Genomic DNA, 19,713 nt, shown 5'->3' with positions numbered 1-19,713 from the left:
CGAGAGCGGCCAGGGGGCGGGAGGCTGGGGGTCGGCGCGGGTGGTCCATCTGGAGACCCCGGCGAGGCGGGGAGACGCGCCGAGCCCCGGTGGTCGGCGGGGCGCCCGCGGGAGGCGGCGCGGCCGTCGGCGGGAATCAGGCAGGGCGAGGGGCAGCTCTGCCGCCGCGCCGGCCGCCGCCGCCGTTTGAAAGCAGCAGTTGAGCGCCTGGGCGGCCGCGGGTGCCGGGGTCGCCTGGGGCTTCCGCGCCGGCCGGGGGTCTGACGCGGCGTCGCGCCCCCCACCCCCCCGCCCCCCGGGAGCCGCGCGCGGCGAGCGGCCGTGACTAACGTTCCAGGCCTCCCGGGGCGCGCGGCCCTTGGCGGGAGGGGCGGGAGGCGCGCCTGCAGCGGGGCGAGTCGGCGGCGCCACCATGGCGCTGCCTCCGGAGAAAGCCACGGAGCTGAAGCAGCTCATCCACCAGCAGCTGAGCAAGGTGAGGGGCCGCGGGCGCGGGCCCCCCGGAGCCTGCCCCCCCACTCCCCCCAGGGGCGACCTTCCCTCCGGCGCCGGGGCCGAGGCTTGGGGGCGCGGGGCTGGGCGGAGACTGGCGCGGGGCGGGCGCCGACGGGCTCCGCGGGCTGACGCGCTCTCGCCCCGCTCGGGAACTTGCCTGCACGGCGCGTCCGGGGAAGGGAAAGTTGCGCCCGGAGGAGGTTTCTGTCCGGACGCCGGGAACCGGAGTCACTCGGAGGGTACCCGGTGAAATTCAGCCGAACCGGCAGCGTTTGATTTAGTTTTGTTTTTTTGTTTTTTTTGTCCCTGATCGGTGAGGTTTAACCAACCCAGCTGTTCCCAGGTCCTGTCACTAGAGAATTCGCAGTGACAAATATTTGAACTATTTAGGGACGCCGGCGCAGCATCGTCTCCGAATGCACTAAGCGGAAGCCGTCGGGGCTGCGGGTTCCCGGGCGCCTGGGTGCCGGGTCGTCGTTGTGCGAGGGGCTCAGCATCTGTTAGCTCTGATCCTCAGTTACCCTGCAGGGCGCCTCCAGGTTACCTGTAATTAATTGAAAGCTGAGATTCGGGCTTTGTTTGCCTGCCCCGCGCTCGTCCCGGTTCCAATATAAGTTTTTGCTGGAGGAAATTTTGTCTGGAGAAATAACAGGTGGTAGGTAACAATAGAAGATCACTAGTTTGTACTGAAGAAATCAAGAATGGCTCCTTTTAAAAATCGTTATCTTTATTTTCACTGAATTCTGCTAACAGTTTTTTTACAATTGCGGTGAAGTCCGGGATGCCTAAAATCCAGACTTCCTAAATTTAGACCACAGCGTTTATTTGCTCTTGCTTTTGTTATTTTTCCCCCTTTACTTTGGGTCCCAATTTAGAGAGGAGTGAGCTCATTGGCAGTTCGACCGCTCTGTAAAGTGAATTGTCATTTTTCCTCCCCATAGATGGATGTGCATGGAAGAATAAGAGAAATCCTTGCTGAGACAATACGGGAAGAATTGGCACCTAATCAACAACATTTATCGACAGAAGATTTAATCAAGGCCCTTAGACGGCGAGGAATCATTGATGATGTGATGAAGGAACTTAATTTTGTTACTGTGAGTAGTACTTTGGGAGGTGGGGGAGTTTAGGGTATAAGCATCCTAGAATTCCCCGCTGCTTGTGGGGTCTTTTAGTACAATCACTTTAAAATGCTGGGAGTGGCCCAAAACAAAAACATTTTTGTCTAGTAATACTCTTGTTTCAAGTACAAGCTAATGTAGCAGGATTACATATCAGTTAAACAAAGTATAGACCATATTTCTCTAATGACAGGATTGCCTATACATAAATGTAATTTTAAGTGTTCTTTTGTGTATCACCTCGATTTTTTTTCAATAGCAATGGCTTATAATAATTATTTGTAGTTGAGTTTTTTATTTTTCACTCTTAATAGGCCACATGTGGTGATGCTCAGGGTTTTTTCCTGGCTCTGTGCTCAGGGATCACTCTTGACAGTGCTCAGGGGATCAGATGGAGTCCTGGGATTGAACCCCAGTGGGTCACATGCAAGGAAATTGCCCTACCCACTCTGGCCCCAGGATTCTTTTTAAAATAAAGGCATTTGGAACTGGTTTCTCCATGATGGATGAAATCAGCAATTTCTTTTAGTTTCTAAAATCCTTTTTTTCTTGCAGTGCCTGGATTGGAACCCAGGGCTTCATATTTGCGTTGCATGCACTTTACTGTTGAGCCACATCTGTGGCTCAAATGATGTTACTTTAAAAATATAAAAAATATAAAAGTATAAGATTCTTCAGGTATCTTTTTACAAATAGGCCAATAGTGGGATGATAATGTCTCAGTGCACAAAATAGTAAGTAGGACTTCTTTTGAAAATGAGGCAATAATGAGAAACTGTGACCTCAATAGTTGGGTAATATAGTGTAAAAATTGGATGGACTTCATAATACATCAGGGGATAGGTATTTTAGTATGGCATCCTTTTAATAGTTTTTGAGGTTTGTAAACCAATTTGTTAAAAAAAAAAATTTGACCTCGTCACAACTTCTGCCATATGAATGTCACTTATTAAAATCTTTTTGTGGTGGAATCAAACCAAATGTTACATGAGTTTTGAAAAATGTTTAACCTTATTTAAGGTGTTAAGGTTTGTTTTTAGTATCTGTCTTATTTGAAAACAGTTTAGTTTTTTACTGTTGGATTTTAGACCTGACCAGTTGCATCTTTATGTAGGCTTTTATTTTTATTATTTTAATTATAAGAAAATGAGGTGTTTTTAGGAGATATTATCTTATTTACTTCTAGCTCAATATTTGGTACCATTATGGGTATTTTCTTTATTAGCTATCATATTTGTTTTCTAAATTGTTTTTGATTTCTTTTTTAGCCTTTACAGGAGAATGCTGATCAAGAAATCCCTTCCTCTCCGAAACAACCTGTTTGCTTTCCTGATGGACAATCAACACTATTAAAAAAAAGTATGTGTAATTTTTTTCTCTTTTCATTAGCTGTGGATAGTGCTGAATAAGATGTGATGTAATTTTTGGAATTTGTTACATAATATTTTTCCCCACCCTCAGATTGAAATATTTACATTTTTGTGGTTAATCTGTAGAAAAGTTTAGATTGTTTTGCACTAAATATATATATAAAATATTAAGTAGCGTTGTAGCTCTGTCGCCCCGTTGTTCATTGATTTGCTTGAGCGGGCACCAGTAACATCTCCATTGTGAGACTTGCTGTTACTGTTTTTGGCATATCGAATACACCATGGGCAGCTTGCCAGGCTCTGCCGTGTGGGCGGGATACTCTCAGTAGCTTGCCAGGCTCTCCAGGAGGGACGGAGGAGTCGAACCCGGGTTGGCCACGTGCAAGGCAAATGCCCTACCCGCTGTGCTATCGCTCCAGTCCAAAATATTAAGTATTCTCTAAAATATATATATATAAATATACGGACATATATATACATATATTGCACAGTATATTTAATGTATAGTAGAATAGAAAGAAAAACAGTACCACAGTTTTCTCAAATCTTAGTATATTTTCTAGAAAATGTTCAGTCTTGCTTTTTCTCAGTATTGTGATTCTTTAACATTTAGACTTAGTTGAGTTGATAATTGTCTGAGTTGATTTGTGGAGGTGAAGGAATATTGGGTAAGCAACAGATGTAAGGATATCCCAGACATTGGTTCTGACGTCTTTTCAACTGGGAGAAATGCAAACTTACAAAAGATAGCACATTATATAGCTCTTCTCAAGGTGTAAATGGTCCTGCCACACAGTTAATTTGTTATTCTTTGACTTGAGTTTTCCGTTTTCTGTCATTATTTTAGTTTTGTCATAAGTTATAATTATGTCCAGTTCCTGTTATCTTGATCACATTCCTTGAATTATTTGTCAGTATCCTCATTTATTGCTACACTTTACAGCTAATATTGATCCAACTCGGAGGTATCTTTACCTTCAGGTTTTGGGTGGAAAAGCTTTCTTGGAACATCTGCAAGAACCTGAGCCTTTACCAGGACAAATTTGTTCGACCTTTACTTTATGTTTACATTTTCGAAACCAACGTTTTCGTTCTAAACCTGTTCCGTGTGCCTGTGAACCAGATTTTCATGATGGCTTTTTACTTGAAGTACACAGAGAAAGCTTAGGTAAGGAGGTTAATAAATCATAATAAATAATAATAATAAATAATAAAATGTCACTTGATTGAATAGTTTTAGACTTTATTATGAGATAACTTTTAAAAACTCTGTGTTGGGCATGGGAAATAGCTCGTTATAGAGCACATGCTTGGCATGTGTTGGACTCTGAATTCAATCCCTGAGAGCATGGCGGGTGGTCCTGGTGGCCTCCATGCACTGCCGGGTCCCTCTAAAAAAGTCAACCTGATTGAATTCAGCTCCTGGGAACCTTGTGGCAAGAACCTTCTGAGAGTGGAATTGGCGTTACTCTTTTACTCAGTACTGCTGGCTATGGATTGTATTAAAAAACAAAACAAAACACCTATTTTTTCTGTAATGAAAATCCCTAGGTTTTTTTCTTTGTTTTGGGGCCACATTCCGTGATGTTCAAGATTTATCCCGGCTCTATGCTCAAGGGTCACTCCTGATGATGCTTAGAGGACCCATATGTGGTGCCAGGGATTGACTTGGGTCAGTTCTTGCAAGGCAAGCATCCTGTTTGCTGAACTACCTCTCTAGCCCTAGCTTTTTACCCCATTCTACTCATACCGGTATAAATTAGTTCTTTTCACCTACTTGCTCTATTATCTGTTAATATTCTTAAGGAATAATTTTTGGCTGTCAGTGGTTGACTTTTTACTAATAAATGCTTAAGGGCTTGTTATACATAAAAGGGCTGAAGAGATAGGACAGCAGGTAAGGCATTTGCTTGCTAACTGGATTTGATCTCCAGCACACCACATAGTCCTGTGAGCACCATCAAGAGTGATGCTTGAGCATAAAACCAAGAGTAATCCCTGAGCACAGCTGTGTATAGTTCAAAACAAAACTAAACCAAAGCAAATGGCCTATTATATATATGGCACAAGTGCTGGTGATGTAGTGATGAAGAGTTACGATTTTTCTCCTATATGAAAGATAACCATATATGATGTTTTGTCACTTAAAATTTAAATATGAAAAGTGATGAAGTTATGATTATTTATGAGAAAAAGTATGGTATGTTCACTTAAAAATTAAGATGAGTCTATAATTTATTTCTATAACCTTAACTTTATTTTGGGTCTTATACAATTATTTTATTATTGTTATTTTTGCTTTTTGTGTCACGCTCGGCAATGCACAGGGGTTACTCCTGGCTCATGCGCTCAGTAATTAATTTCTGGCAGTGCTCGGGGGACCAATAGGATGCTGAGAATTGAATCCAGGTTGGCAATGTGCAAGGTAAACGCCCTACCCACTGTGCTATCACTCCAGCCCTCTTACAATTATTTTAACTGTTTCTTTCTATAAAGCATTTTATACATTTGTTAATACAGATATTTTTATATTTTTGGGGGCAGGGGAGATAGTACAGTGGGTAAGGTGCTTGCCTGGCTTGCAGCAGACTCAGGTTCATTCCCTGGCACCCCATATGGTTCTCCCCTCTCCCTGGCACCGCCAAGAGTTATTCCTAAGTGCAGAGCCAGGAGAAACCTCAGCATCGCCAGATATGGCCCAAAAACAAAAATTAAAAGCAAGAAAAGTTTTTATATTTGTAAAACTAAATGAAGTTGTAGAATTAAGCCTTCTATAGTAAAGTTTTGCATTAACATGGTTAATGTCTACTAAAATAAATTTTTCTGTGAAGAATGTTTTCCTTAGTAAGTTTTAATGGTTTAATTAATTTAATGGACTAAATTGCTAACTACCAAAGATCTTTTAGTTTTGTGAGGATATTAATGGAGGTTTAGGAATAAACGTAGTTTGGGATTTGAAGATTTTTTTAAAACTGTAGTTTGTACTTTAGTTAAGTAGTTTTATATTTGCCTCTTTTAGAGCAGTATGCTAATAAGCATTAAGTAACTTGGTAACATGCCATCATAATCTCGATCTTGTCAAAAGTAGAAAAAGGATGATGTTTTATTCCCAGTCTGTTAAATGCTTTCTGAGGCATTGCCAAGTTTTTTTTTTTTTGCTTTTTGGGTCACACCCAGCGATGCTCAGGGGTTACTCCTGGCTTTTGCACTCAGGAATCACTCCTGGCAGTGCTTGGGGGACCATATGGGATGCCGGGGATCGAACCCGGGTCGGCCGCTTGCAAGGCAAACGCCCTACCCGCTGTGCTATCGCTCCGGCCCCTGCCAAGTTATTTTATTTGGTTTTATACAAATTTGTTAAATTGTATTGCTTTCAGTAAAAGTTTGTTGGCCTGAATATGTGATGTGATTTTTTTTTTTGGTTACTTAGGTGATGGAACTAGAATGGCTGATTCAACAACAATGTTATCAATAAGTGATCCAATTCACATGGTGCTAATCAAAACAGATATATTTGGTGAGACTACTCTAGTGGCATCCTATTTTCTTGAATGGCGATCAGTTTTGGGCTCAGAAAATGGAATGACCAATCTGACTGTGGAACTTATGGGTGTAGGTATGATGATATTGCCATTACCTTTTTATAGCTATAATTTGTAAATACAGTTTGTATTTTTACAGTTTCTTCATAGATCAAGATGGAAATACAACAAATGAATGTTATTAGAATTACTTGTTACTCTGGTATTGTCTTGGGAAATACTTGATAATTTGAGTATGGCACTTCACTCTCAGTCTGGCCTTGAAGGTAGAAAAAAATATTTTTCTGGGAAATGAATATAGAAAACTTGACACTTTCCTCCCCTCTGAATTAATTTGATTGTATGTAAGGAAATTAAATTTGATACACACACGCTTGTGCAAAAGTGAAAAAAGCTTTCAGTATTACACAGGACTTAGTACCGTAGTGACTTTGTATAGTAGTGATTCTCAGAGAATGTAGAGTAGGTATTCTAGCCTTTTCCATGGAAAGTGGGAGTTGACGTTGTTCATGTCAGTTTCAGTGACTAGTATTCCTTGAGGTCAGTGGTGATGACGTCTCTCTTATTTCTTGTTGTTTTCTTTGACAGTAAAACCTTAGTAGTTTTACAGACCCAGAATGTTTTTCCTTAAATAAGAGAGTCATAACCAGAAAACTTTTTCTTAATGAGAAAGGTATCTTTTATAGATTTATTTTTCAAAAGATACTAGTATTTTTCTTCATATGTAAACCTGACATGATAATGACTTGGAAATTGGTACATTCTAATTCTGCAAAGAAATATTAAGTAATTCTGGTATGACATTTCTTTTCTAATTCTTAAAACCTAGGCATGGATTGAAAATTTGTACTCACAAAAAAATGAAAAATAACAAACTGACAAATGGGAAAAGTATTTTCTCAGACTAAGGTGTTAACAGGTGCTTGTTTCTAAGTTTGGTTGGTATTGCAGATTTCATGAAGAGAAAAACTAAGCTGTCCAAATCCCTCAGGTTTGAATAGTGCCTCAAAATTTTAATAGAAAACTAAGAAAGTAGGTAAAGTCTTACTACTAAATTAAAAAAACAATTGATTTGATTTTTTTTAATGTGAATAATGTAAGTGGTATTGAATGTTACCTTTATTCCATATAAATGGGAGTGTTTAAGTTGTTTTAGTTAGAATTTGGTTAGCTAAATATATTGAGACCTCCAAAACTCTTTTTTTTTTTTTTTCTTTTTGGGTCACAGGGATTACTCCTGGCCTTGCACTCAGGAATTACTCCTGGCGGAGTTCAGGGGACCATATGGGATGCTGGGGATTGAACCCGGGTTAGCCTCGTACAAGGCAAACGCCTTACCCGCTGTGCTATCGCTCCAGCCCCACCTCTGAAACTCTTAAATATTTCTATTTATAGGTACAGAATCAAAAGTTTCTGTGGGAATTTTAAGTATAAAACTTGAGATGTACCCAGCACTCAATCAGACATTATCTCAAGAAGTGGTGAATACACAGGTAAATAATTCATAAATTTGGTAGGGTTTTTTTGTGTTTTTTTTCTTTTAATTTTGCTTTTGCTTTTGAACTACTCCCGCTCAGGTCTTACTCTGTGTTCAGATATCACTCCTCGTGGGTTCGAAGTGCTGGGGATCAAATCTGTTATCAGCTGCATGCAGAACAAGTGCCTACCTGCTGTACTGTCACTCCTGCCCCAATGATTCTGAATATCTTTTCTTTTTTTTTTTTTTTTTTTTTTTTTTTTAATTTTTATTAAATCACCATGTGGAAAGTTACAAAGTTCTCAGGTTTATATGTCAGTTATACAATATTCAAACACCCATCCCTTCACCAGTGCCCATATTCCACCACCAGAAACCCCAGTATACCCCCCGCCCCCACCCCCTACCCCCTACTGTATAACTAATGAATTTCACTTCGTTTTTTCTTTACCTTGATTACATTCCATAATTCAACACAAAACTCACTATAGTTGACATAACTCTCTCTCTCTCTCTCTTTTTTTTTTTTTCTCTTTTTCCTTTTCCCTTTTTTTTTTTCTTTTTTCCCCTCATCCCCCTTCCTGCGCCTCATAGTATGGTGTACGCCACGCCACGTCGGCCAGCGTGGGGCTTTTGCTTAGTTCACAGTCCAGAGGTGGCTGCTACATTAAAAACCTTCAATATTTTCAACAAAAACTTACTGTTATTATTTGGAGTTTCCCCCCAAGTCAGACCTGTTCAAATGGAACCAATTCACATTGCTGACAATTATAAATGTTAAGTCGCGCGGACGCGGCAGCGTCCGCGCGGTTTTGGGTTTCTGTATAAAGTCCAGGGAGAATTCTGCCAGAAATTACATAGCCCAGCTCACAGTCCCAGTGCATTGCTGTAAGAAGTCTCTGAATTCAAAGTCTTTAGGCGCAGAGGGTCCGATTCGCGCTCAGCAGCTCCGGGTTTATCTGGGCCGAGGGCGTGCCGGTTACGCCCCCTTCCCATGAGTTCCTGGGAGCCCCCAAAGTCAAATCCGAATACCTGTGGGTCTGGAATCAGAAGATGGCGCCTGCCACATGGTGCCGCCAGCCCGCCGCTTTCCATGCAGGAAGACAGGGTGGGGGGGGGAAAAAAAATCCACCCCCAGCAGCACCGAGTTGTAGCCCAGTTTGGTGTCCCAATGCATTGCTCTCAGGTGCTGCGCTGGATGCCCGAATGTGTTACATCTTTGGAGTCAAAGTCTTTAAGCGCCGCAGAGGGTCCGATTCGCGCTCAGCAGCTCCGGGTTTATCTGGGCCGAGGGCGTGCCGGTTACACCCCCTTCCCATGAGTTCCTGGGAGCCCCCAAAGTCAAATCCGAATACCTGTGGGTCTGGAATCAGAAGATGGCGCCTGCCACATGGTGCCGCCAGCCCGCCGCTTTCCATGCAGGAAGACAGGGTGGGGGGGGGAAAAAAAATCCACCCCCAGCAGCACCGAGTTGTAGCCCAGTTTGGTGTCCCAATGCATTGCTCTCAGGTGCTGCGCTGGATGCCCGAATGTGTTACATCTTTGGAGTCAAAGTCTTTAAGCCCTGAATATCTTTTCTTTCTGTATTTGTTTACATGCCTAGAAAAGACTTTAAAAAATTGTCATTTATTAATTTTAAGCAAAATAATATTTAAAACTTTTTTGTTTTGGGAGAAAAGGTCTTACTCATTGGTGTATTGATACTGAATTGTTACCAGAGGAATTGTAGAAAGAAGTCAGGGATAGAGAGAACATGAAGCTTAAGGCATGTGCCTTATACACAGCTTCAGATTTGACCTCCGTTCAAGTGTTTCCACCCACCACAAAAAAAAGAGGGGTTGGGGGGTGCCTTTTGGAACATATATGACTGAAATCCAGTCATCAATAGCTTTGTAAATGTGTATATCACTGTGATTGAATAAAAAAAAAATAGGAGGGACTAGAGCGATAGCACAGCAGGTAGGGCGTTTGCTTTGTACACAGCCTTCCTGGATTCGATTCCCAGCATCCCATATGGTCCCCTGAGCACCGCCAGGAGTGATTCCTGAGTACAGAGCTAGGAGTAACCCCTGTTCATTGCCAGGTGTGACCCAAAAAGCAAATAAATAAATAAATAAATAAATAAATAAATAAATAAATAAGGAATTGAGAGTCTCCTAGAGACAATAGGCGTTGGTGGTTTAGATTTAGGTAGGTGGCAGACATGGAGAGAAGTGCATAAATTTGTTGCATATTTTGTAATTAAGGAGAATGACTACAAATTTCAAAAATAACATATTTTTTTAAATTTCAAGCTTGCTTTGGAACGCCAGAAAACTGCAGAGAAAGAGCGATTATTTCTTGTATATGCTAAGCAGTGGTGGAGAGAATATTTGCAAATTCGACCCTCACACAACTCACGGCTGGTTAAGATTTTTGCACAGGTTTGTAAACTGAATTTTAAGTTTCATATCTGTACTTGAGATTTACTGTTTTGTATATAAATTTCATTTAACTTTCATTTGTAAAATGTGTTTACTCCAAATACTGGTTTATTTTTCAAACATGATGCTGTTTATTTAATTCTTCTATTGAGGTCCTGGAGAGATAGTACCAAGCCAACCTGACTTGACTCCCAACACTGCATATTGTCCCCTGTGAGTAGGTGAAGCTTGCTTCTGCCCTCTCACACCCCTTCCCCCCCAGATTTGTTTTTTCCCTGAATTTGTGACATAATCTTCATTTTATTGCATTTCATTTTTACCTGTTGCTTTTAAAAACCTTTTGAAATAGATGTGATTTAAAGTTAACCAATGACTATTTTGGTTTAGGGTGTCTTGACGGATACTAAGTATTAAATACCTAGTATTGATTTATATGAGTGTGCTTATTGTGTACATAGTGTTACTGTGCTTGTATGTTTTTTTAGTTCCAGTTTTTGACTTTTGTTTGTTTTTTTTTTTTTGGACAACTGGCAGTGCTCAGGGCTTTATTTCTGGTGGTGCCCGGAGGACCATATGGGTGCTGGGAATCAAACCCAGGTTGGACCATAGGGGTGCTGGGAATCAAACCCAGGTTGGCCACCTGCAATTTAAGTGCCCAATCCACTGTACTCTGTCCAGCTGTCCAGCCCACAGTTTTGTTTTGTTTTTTTAAAGAAATACCCTAATGGGGCCAGACAGATAGTACAGTGGGTAAGGCACCTGCCTTGCACGTAGCCGACATGGGTTTAATCCCTGGCACCCCATGTGGTCTCCTGCACATGGCCAGGAGTGAGCACAGGGGAGTGCAGAGCCAAGAAGAGTAAACTTTTCCTCCTTCCTTCCTTCCTTCCTTCCTTCCTTCCTTCCTTCCTTCCTTCCTTCCTTCCTTCCTTCCTTCCTTCCTTCCTTCCTTCCTTCCTTCCTTCCTTCCTTCCTTTTTCCCTTCCTTTTTCCCTTCCTTTTTCCCTTCCTTCCTTCCTTCCTTCCTTCCTTCCTTCCTTCCTTCCTTCCTTCCTTCCTTCCTTCCTTCCTTCCTTCCTTCCTTCCTTAATTTTTATTTTATTGAATCACCATGACAAAAGTTACAAAGCTTTCAGGTTTAAGTCTCAGTATATAATGATCAAACCCCCATCCCTTCACCAGTGCACATGTTCCACCACCAAGAACCCCAATATACCCCCCTCCCATGCCCACTCCCCCACCTGAGTGGCTAATGATCTTCACTTTATTCTCTCTATACTTTGAATACATTGAATATTTCAACAGAGAACTGATTATTATTATTTGGAATTTCCCCCAACAATCAAACCTGCTAAAAAGGCATCATTTGATAATTTGTTTTCCATTACTGAGAATGAAGATTCAATGAGGTTTTGGATGTCTGTTATTTTAGCTCAGTTCGCAATCTAGATGCATTTCTAGAAAGAGCCTCGGGGTGCCAAAATGGGTTAGTAGACCTCCCAGATCATAGTCTTTAAGGAACAGAGGGGCCATGTCATGCACGGCTGCTCCAGATCTCATCTGGGTGGAGGAAAAGAGTAAATCTTGAGTAACTCTGGGTATGGCCCAAAAAGAGAGTAAGTGCCACTGACTAGGCAAGTGGAAACAGATTAACAAATGGGACTATCTTAAAATAAGCTTCTGTACCTCTGAAGAAACAGTGACCAGAATACAAAGTCGATCCACAGAATGGGAAAGGATATTCACCCAATACCTATCTGATAAAGGGTTGATATCAAGGATATACACGGCACTGGTTGAACTTTACAAGAAGAAAACATCCAACCCCATCAGAAAATGGGGCAATGAAATGAACAGAAACTTCTTCAAAGAAGAAATCAGAATGACTAAAAGGTACATGAGAAAATGTTCTACATCACTAATCAGGGAGATGCAGATCAAAACAACAATGAGATACCATCTAACACCACAGAGACTGGTCCATATCCAAAAGAACAAAAGCAACTGGTGTTGGTGCGGATATGGGGAGAACGGGACTCTCCTGCACTACTGGTAGGAATGCCGACTGGTTCAGCCCCTTTGGAAAACATTATGGACACTTCTCATAAAATTAGGAATTGAGCTCCCATTTGACCCAGCAATACCACTTCTGGGAATGTATCCTGGAGAGGCAAAAAAAGTATAGTAGAAATGACATCTGCACTTGTATGTTCATCGATGCACTGTTTACAATAGCCAAAATCTCGGAAAAAAACAGAGTGCCCAAGAACAGATGACTGGCTAAAGAAACTTTGGTACATAAACTCAATGGTATACTATGTAGCTTTTAGAAAAGATGGAAGTCATGAAATTTGCATATAAGTGGATCAACATGGAAAGTATCATTTTATTTTATTTTATTTTATTTTTTTAATTTTTTATTGTGGAAAGTTACAAAGTTACAAAGTTTTCAGGTTTAAATCTCAGTTATACAATGCTCGAATACCCATCCCTTCACCAGTGCTCATATTCCACCAGGAAAGTATCATTTTAAATGAAATGAGTCAAAGAGAGAGACAGACATAGAAAGATTGCACTCATCTGTGGAATATAAATTAACAGAATAGGAGACTAACACCCAATAGTAGTAGAGATAAGGACCAGGAGGTTTGCCCTATGTCTTGGAAGCCAGCCTCACATTCTAGGGGGAAAGGCAGATCAGAGAAGGGAACACCAAGTAAAGAGTCCTGGGAGGACCCGCTTGGGTTGGGAGCTGCCGAAAATAAACTATAGACCAAACACGATGGCCACTCAATACCTCTATTGCAAACCACCACACCCAAAAGGAGAGAGAAAACGAAAAGGGAATGCCCTGCCACTGAATGCCATGGGATGGGGGATAGGGTGGGGGTGGGGGTGAGGGTGGGTGGGAGGGATACTGGGATCATTGGTGGAGAATGGGCACTGGTGGAAGGATGGGTACCTGATCATTGTATGACTGAAAAGCAAACACGAAAGTTTGTAAGTGTGTAACAGTACCTCATGGTGATTCACTAATAAAAAAAAATATAGGAAAAAAAACCCCTAAGGCATGTAATTCTATAAAGCCAAGAACAATCTTTGCCTCTTTTTGTTCCCTTTTAGAGCTCCTCTTTCTTGTTAATAAACCATTATGAAATATATCATCAGTATTTTTATATAGGCCTGATGATGTATTTGTGTATGTTATATATGTATATATGCATATTTATGTATATATATTGTTGTTTGTTTCACTTTGTTTTGGAGATACATCTAGCTGTACTCAGGGATCAAACCCACATCAGCCACATGCAAGGCAAACACCCTGTCTGTTGTACTATCTCCAGCCCCTACCTGTATTTTTTGTGTCTTATAAGGCACTGTTCAGATAATTCAGGATCAGAATGTGACTTTGTGGGGCTGGAGCGATAGCACAGCGGATAGGGCGTTTGCCTTGCACTCGGCCGACCCGGGTTCGAATCCTAGCATCCCATATGGTCCCCTGAGCACTGCCAGGGGTGATTCCTGAGTGCATGAGCCAGGAGTGACCCCTGTGCATCGCCGGGTGTGACCCAAAAAACAAAAAAGAACGTGACTTTGTGGTAGAGAGCATACTTTGTGTAGTTTTACCACTATCTGAACATTTTGTTGTTGTTATTGTTTGTTTTGGGGCCACACCCTTTGGTTCTCAGTATTTACTCCTGGCTTTGCACTCAGGAATTATTTCTCATAGTTCTCGGGGGACCATATAGGATGCTGGGGATTGCCCTGTCTGCTGTACTATCACTCTGACCCCTGAAAGTTGAGCATTCTTTTTGATAAGATTTGGTAGATTCTTTTGATTATCTGGGAATAACTACCATTAGTGAATATGAAAAAAAATGAGCATTTTTAGATTCCTAAATCATAGCATGACTTACCAAATCAGATCAAATTGAACTGTTATACTTTGAAATAGCATGTGAAACGTGTATTTTTAAAAAAATTGTTAAAATGGGAAGTGAGATATGTTAAAGATAACATTTTCCCCCTTCTTCTGTCAGGATGAAAATGGAATTAATAGACCAGTCTGTTCCTATATTAAACCACTTCGCGCTGGCCGGCTACTGGATACTCCAAGGCAGGCAGCAAGATTCGTCAATGTGCTGGGTTATGAAAGAGCCCCTGTGATTGGAGGAGGAGGTAAACAGGAGCAGTGGTGCACTCTGCTGGCCTTTCTCTGTAGGAACAAGGTATCCTATACACAGGAAAGAACTTAGTAGCAATACATCATAGTTACCTGCTTATGGTACATTTATTATAAACAAAAATTTTTGCTGCTTGAATAAATCAGAATCTGGTTTAGGTTTTTCTTCACATTAAAATCTCAGTACATAAATATCTTAGCATCTTTGTTTTCTCATGTTTTATTATTTAACTTAAGATCATTTCTGTGAATTAGGGTTTGCCTGCAAGTAGTACAGTGTCAGAAACCAAGAGAATGAGGTAAATTAATCAGCCAATAAAATCCTGTGCTAGAATTAAAACCATCTGCTTAGAGAGTTTATTGTTCTGAAAGAGAAAGTGGAAATATAAATGTATATTGTGGAAAACCTTAGATTACATAGTACTTTTATTTAGTTTCATTATATGATACTTTGGTTTCAAAGTTTATGATAAAAAGAACTAAACTTGTTATGTTAAACATAAATGAATTGATTTCAGTAAACTTAATTTTTTTGTTGCTCTTGGGCCACACCCAGTGTTGCTCAGAGATCACTCCTGGTGTAGTTCAGGGGACCATATGAGTGCCAGGGATCGAAACTGGTCAGATACATGGAAGACAAGCACCTTACCTACTGTACTATCTCTCCGCCCACAGTAAACTAATCTGTTATGGGATATGTCAGTCCCTGGCACCCTATATAGTTCCCTAAACCTGTCAGGAGTGGTCCTGAGTGCAGAACCAGGAGTAAGCCCTGATTCAACTGGGTGTGACTCTAAAACAAATTACTGGTTTTAGAGTATTCGATATTATACATATTAATTTTTTATCTTTGGTGTTGAGCTTCTCCTGGCAGTGCCCAGGGCTTAGTCCTGGCTCTGTGCTGAAGGATCACAGTCCTGGTGTTGCACAGGGATTGAACTAGGTTTTGCTGCGTCCAAGGCAATCACCTTATGCTCTTCCAGCCCCTTGGTGTTATGTTTTAAAAGTTACTAATTATAAATACATTTTGTTTTATTACAGTTAATTTGATCACAATGGTATAAGCTACTAGTGCGTTAATTAGGAAGAAGTTCTAACACCGAACTCAATATTTATTTTTATTTTTAGCATGTTACTATAGCTCTTTGTTTACAAAGAATATATCATGAAATTATAGTTCTATTATATCGTTTTAAAAATTTTTTAAAATTTTTTAATGAATCACCATGAGATACAGTTACAGACTTACAAACTTTCGTGATTAGATCTATTATATAGTTTTAATTGTGTGTGTGTGTGTGTGTGTGTGTGTGTATGTATGTATGTGTGTCTTGGAAGTATGAAATTGAGATCACCATATAACTCAGCAATATGTGGGGGACCATACAATGCCAGGATGAGACTTGGTCCCTTGGTCCTCTGGGTTGGAGTGATAGCCACCCTAATAGCCAGCCTAATTATAGCTTTTTGAGATTTTTCTTATGTATTTCTTTTAAATGATTGTGTATAGATAAATACTATAAATCATTTTGAGTATTTTCCTGTTCTTGATATCTTGCTTGATAGTTTGTTAGTTTATCAGTTATGTCCTTTAGCTATTATCTCTAAGTATTGCTGATCATTTTTGTTGCTGTACAAGTTCTTTTATGGAGATTGGGGGTTCAGGTTTGGGGGCCATATGTAGTACCAGGGATTCAAACTGGGATCCACCAGATGCAAGACAAATGCCTTATTTCCTGTACATTTTTAATACCTGGTTTTGAATGTGAATACCTCCTCATAAGGTACATAGATTTTTTTTTTTCTTTTTTGGTCACACCAGGCAATGCACAGGGGTTACTCCTGGCTCTGCACTCAGGAATGACCCCTGGCGATGCTCAGGGGACCATATGGGATGCTGGGAATCGAACCCGGGTCGGCTGTGTGCAAGGTAGACGACCTACCCACTGTGCTATTGCTCCAGCCCGGTACATAGATTTTTAAATACTGACTTGTAAAATAATTTAGGCTTTCCTAAAATTGTATCCTCTCCTTGTTTTAGGTTAAAACTGGATTAATGATTAAAAGATTTAATAAGACTTAAAAAAATTATATATATATAAATATATACATATATATACGCGTTATACACACACACACACACACACACACACACACACACACTCTGGGTTTTTTGGGGTCACACCCAGTAATGCTCAGGGGTTACTCTGCACTCAGGAATTACTCCTGGAGATGCTTAGGGGACCATATGAGATGCTGGGGATCAAACCCAGGTCAGCTGCATGCAAGGCAAATGCCCTATCCGCTGTACTATTACTCCAGCCCTAATAAGACTTTTTAATGGTAATTTTGTTTTTAAATATAGCAGTCCCCTGCTTTCTTTCATGGTTTTGCTTTCTAAGGTTTCATTTATCCTTATGCAACCATGGTAAAAAATAAACTCTTGTAAAATATATTGGAAGAGATACACCATATTCGTGTAATGTTTAAAAGGTTTTGATGCCAAGAGTTAAAACCAGTGCCTCATTTATCAAAGCACTCGTTTTCCCACAGCTTCATCTCTGGCCCCCATGTCACCTCTATTATAGCAATTGTTACAATTACTCTGTGTTACCATTGTTAATCTGACTTACGAGTTAAAATTTATTATAGGTATGTAAGTATAGAAAAAAATGTAGCATATGTAGTTTGTACTATCCATAGTTTTAGGTGCTCACTGGGGGGTCTTGGATTATTTCCTCTTGTGGGAAGGGATTATTGTGGGGCTGGAGAAATAGGAAAGGGGCTTAGGTTGCATAGGGCTGATTCTGGTTGGATTCCCAGCAGGCCATAATTCCACTGGGCACTGCCAGGAGTGATTCTTGGACTCGGAGCCAGGAGTAAGCCCTAAGCATAGTTGGATGTGGCCCTAAAATTTAAAAAAAAGAAAAGGGGGATTATTGTACTTAACTAGGAAACACTATGAAGGAATAAATAATTTTAATTCATTGTATTTTTAGGGTGACTGTGAAGATCATGCTAATCTCTTGTGTAGCCTTCTTCTGGGCTATGGACTGGAAGCCTTTGTCTGCGTTGGGACTAAAGCAAAAGGAGTACCTCACGCCTGGGTTATGACTTGTGGGACTGATGGAACCATCACTTTTTGGGAGAGTTTGACAGGACATAGGTTAGTTCTAAGGATGTCAGAATGAAGCTATATTACTGTGTCTCCACCACTGCCAAACTGTTGATAGATCCTCCACTCTGTCCTGTCACCTCTAGTCTGCCTTTTCTTTCTTGACCCCTCACCCATTCTCCCCCAAGGATCTAAATAAAATTATAGATTTGGGGGGCTGGAGCAGTAGTACAGTGGTTAGGGCGTTTACCTTGCACTCGGCCGACCCGGGTTCGATTCCCAGCATCCCATATGGTCCCCAAGCACTGCCAGGAGTAATTCCTGAGTGCAGAGCCAGGAGTAACCCCTGAACATCACTGGGTATGACCCCAAAATAAGCAAAATATATAGATTTTGTTTCTGTTGCTGATTTTCAAAGGTATGTGCTGGTCATTTTGTTAGAGCCTTTCAGTGGTAAAAATGATTTCAGTTAAGATGTCTTCATAGGGAGCCCGGAGATGGCTCATGGGGTTGGAGTGCTTGCTTTGTATGAATGAGCCCTCTAGGTTCAGTTCCCAGCACTGTGTGGTCTTTTAATCACCCATAGCAAGAAGTTTCCTTCTCCCCAGCACCATCCGCTGTGACCCAAAAGCAAGCCTATATAAATAAAACTCTTAAGGAAATGGTTTATCTGAAATATTCTTTGTCAGTGTGATTTTGGTGATAATAACATTTACTTTAAATGTTGCAGAATTAGTATGTGCATTTTTCTGATGGTTGTTCACTATGCCTGAAAACTCATTTAAAGTTTTAATTTATGAGGTCAGAGTGAGAGTACAGCTGGTGTGGTATTTGCCTTGCCCAGGGCACCCACATGGTTCCCAAGTACTGCTGGGAGTGGTCTGTGAGCACAGAGCCAGGAGTAAGCCCTGAGCGCCACCAGGTGTGGCTCAAGAACATAAACATAATTTATTTCTTTGCTGGGTGGGAGTGGGGAGGGAGGGGAAAGGGGAAGTAGGTTAGGTTAAACTTCATGATCAGGGGCTACTCCTGGCTTTGTGCTCAGGGGTCGCTCCTAACAGTTCTTTGGGGACCATTTGGGATGCTGGAGGTCAAACCAGAGTGAGCCACATGCAAGGCAAGCAAAGTGCTTTAAACCTCAGACCATCTCTCTGGCCCTTAAATCTTTGTTTCTGGCTTGGAGCGATAGTATAGCAGATAGGGTGCTTGCCTTACACATGACTGACCTGGGTTTAACCCATATGGTCCCCCAAACTGCTAGGAGTGATTCCTGAGTGCAGAGACAGGAGTGATCCCTGAGCATCACTAGATGTGGCTCAAAAAACCCCCTCCCACCCATAAAAGTACTTCTTTAAAATTTGATATGGTCACTACTCCAGTTGGTAAGTTCATAGGACATTTTTTTCCCTGTTCTTTTATTTGTATTCAAATTTCAAAAGTTCAGTGTTTCCTCCCTCCTTGAATGTTCTCATTCCTTAGTTCTGTCAATGCTGTCCTTAAATTTTCCTTCCTGCTGGTCTCAGTTTCCCTTCATCTTGTCTTTAAATGTTGGCACTCCTAACAGGACACACTGGACTCTCTTTTGAATTTCCCTGTATTTTGGGAGTCTGAGTGATAGTACTGGCACAATAGCACATAGCACAATAGCACATCGGGTAGGGCTTTCGCCTTGCACGCAGCCGACCCAGATTCGACCCAGATTCGATTCCTCAGTTCCTCTCAGAGAGCCCAGCAAGCTACCAAGAGTGTCTTGCCAGCACACCAAAAACAGTAACAAGAAGTCTCACAATGGAGACATTACTGGTGCCCGCTCGAGCAAATCGATGAACAGCGGGACGACAGTACTACGGTGCTACAGAGTGGTAGTACAGTGGGTAAGGTCCTTGCCTTTCATGTAGCTGACCCACATTCGATCCTTGGCATCCCATGTGGTTCCTGAGCACTGCCAGGAATAATTCCTGAGTGCTTAGCCATGAGTAAGCCC

The 19,713-nt window shown here is 41.2% G+C and overlaps 1 protein-coding gene across 3 annotated transcripts in view; it reads left to right on the top strand.

Annotated features, from left to right (window-relative positions):
• The first annotated feature begins 33 nt into the window (after positions 1–33).
• Positions 34–19,713, top strand: part of CEP76 (centrosomal protein 76) — a 36,723-nt gene continuing 17,043 nt past the window's right edge. Inside the window, exons 1-9 of one of the 3 annotated variants that reach the window (XM_055127481.1) lie at positions 34–475; positions 1,437–1,592; positions 2,885–2,975; positions 3,930–4,154; positions 6,417–6,602; positions 7,924–8,021; positions 10,300–10,428; positions 14,472–14,660; positions 17,614–17,780. In XM_055127481.1, the coding sequence (XP_054983456.1) occupies positions 413–475; positions 1,437–1,592; positions 2,885–2,975; positions 3,930–4,154; positions 6,417–6,602; positions 7,924–8,021; positions 10,300–10,428; positions 14,472–14,660; positions 17,614–17,780 (1,304 nt within the window). In that variant the 5' untranslated portion in view covers positions 34–412. The remainder of the gene's footprint in view (positions 476–1,436; positions 1,593–2,884; positions 2,976–3,929; positions 4,155–6,416; positions 6,603–7,923; positions 8,022–10,299; positions 10,429–14,471; positions 14,661–17,613; positions 17,781–19,713) is intronic. The other 2 variants (XM_055127482.1, XM_055127480.1) reach the window with 2 other exon arrangements.

Source organism: Sorex araneus, chromosome 2 (assembly GCF_027595985.1).
Source record: "Sorex araneus isolate mSorAra2 chromosome 2, mSorAra2.pri, whole genome shotgun sequence".
NCBI lineage: Eukaryota > Metazoa > Chordata > Mammalia > Eulipotyphla > Soricidae > Sorex > Sorex araneus.
The sequence above is the reverse complement of the archived record's forward strand: the minus strand, read 5'-3'. Positions and strand labels throughout refer to the sequence as shown.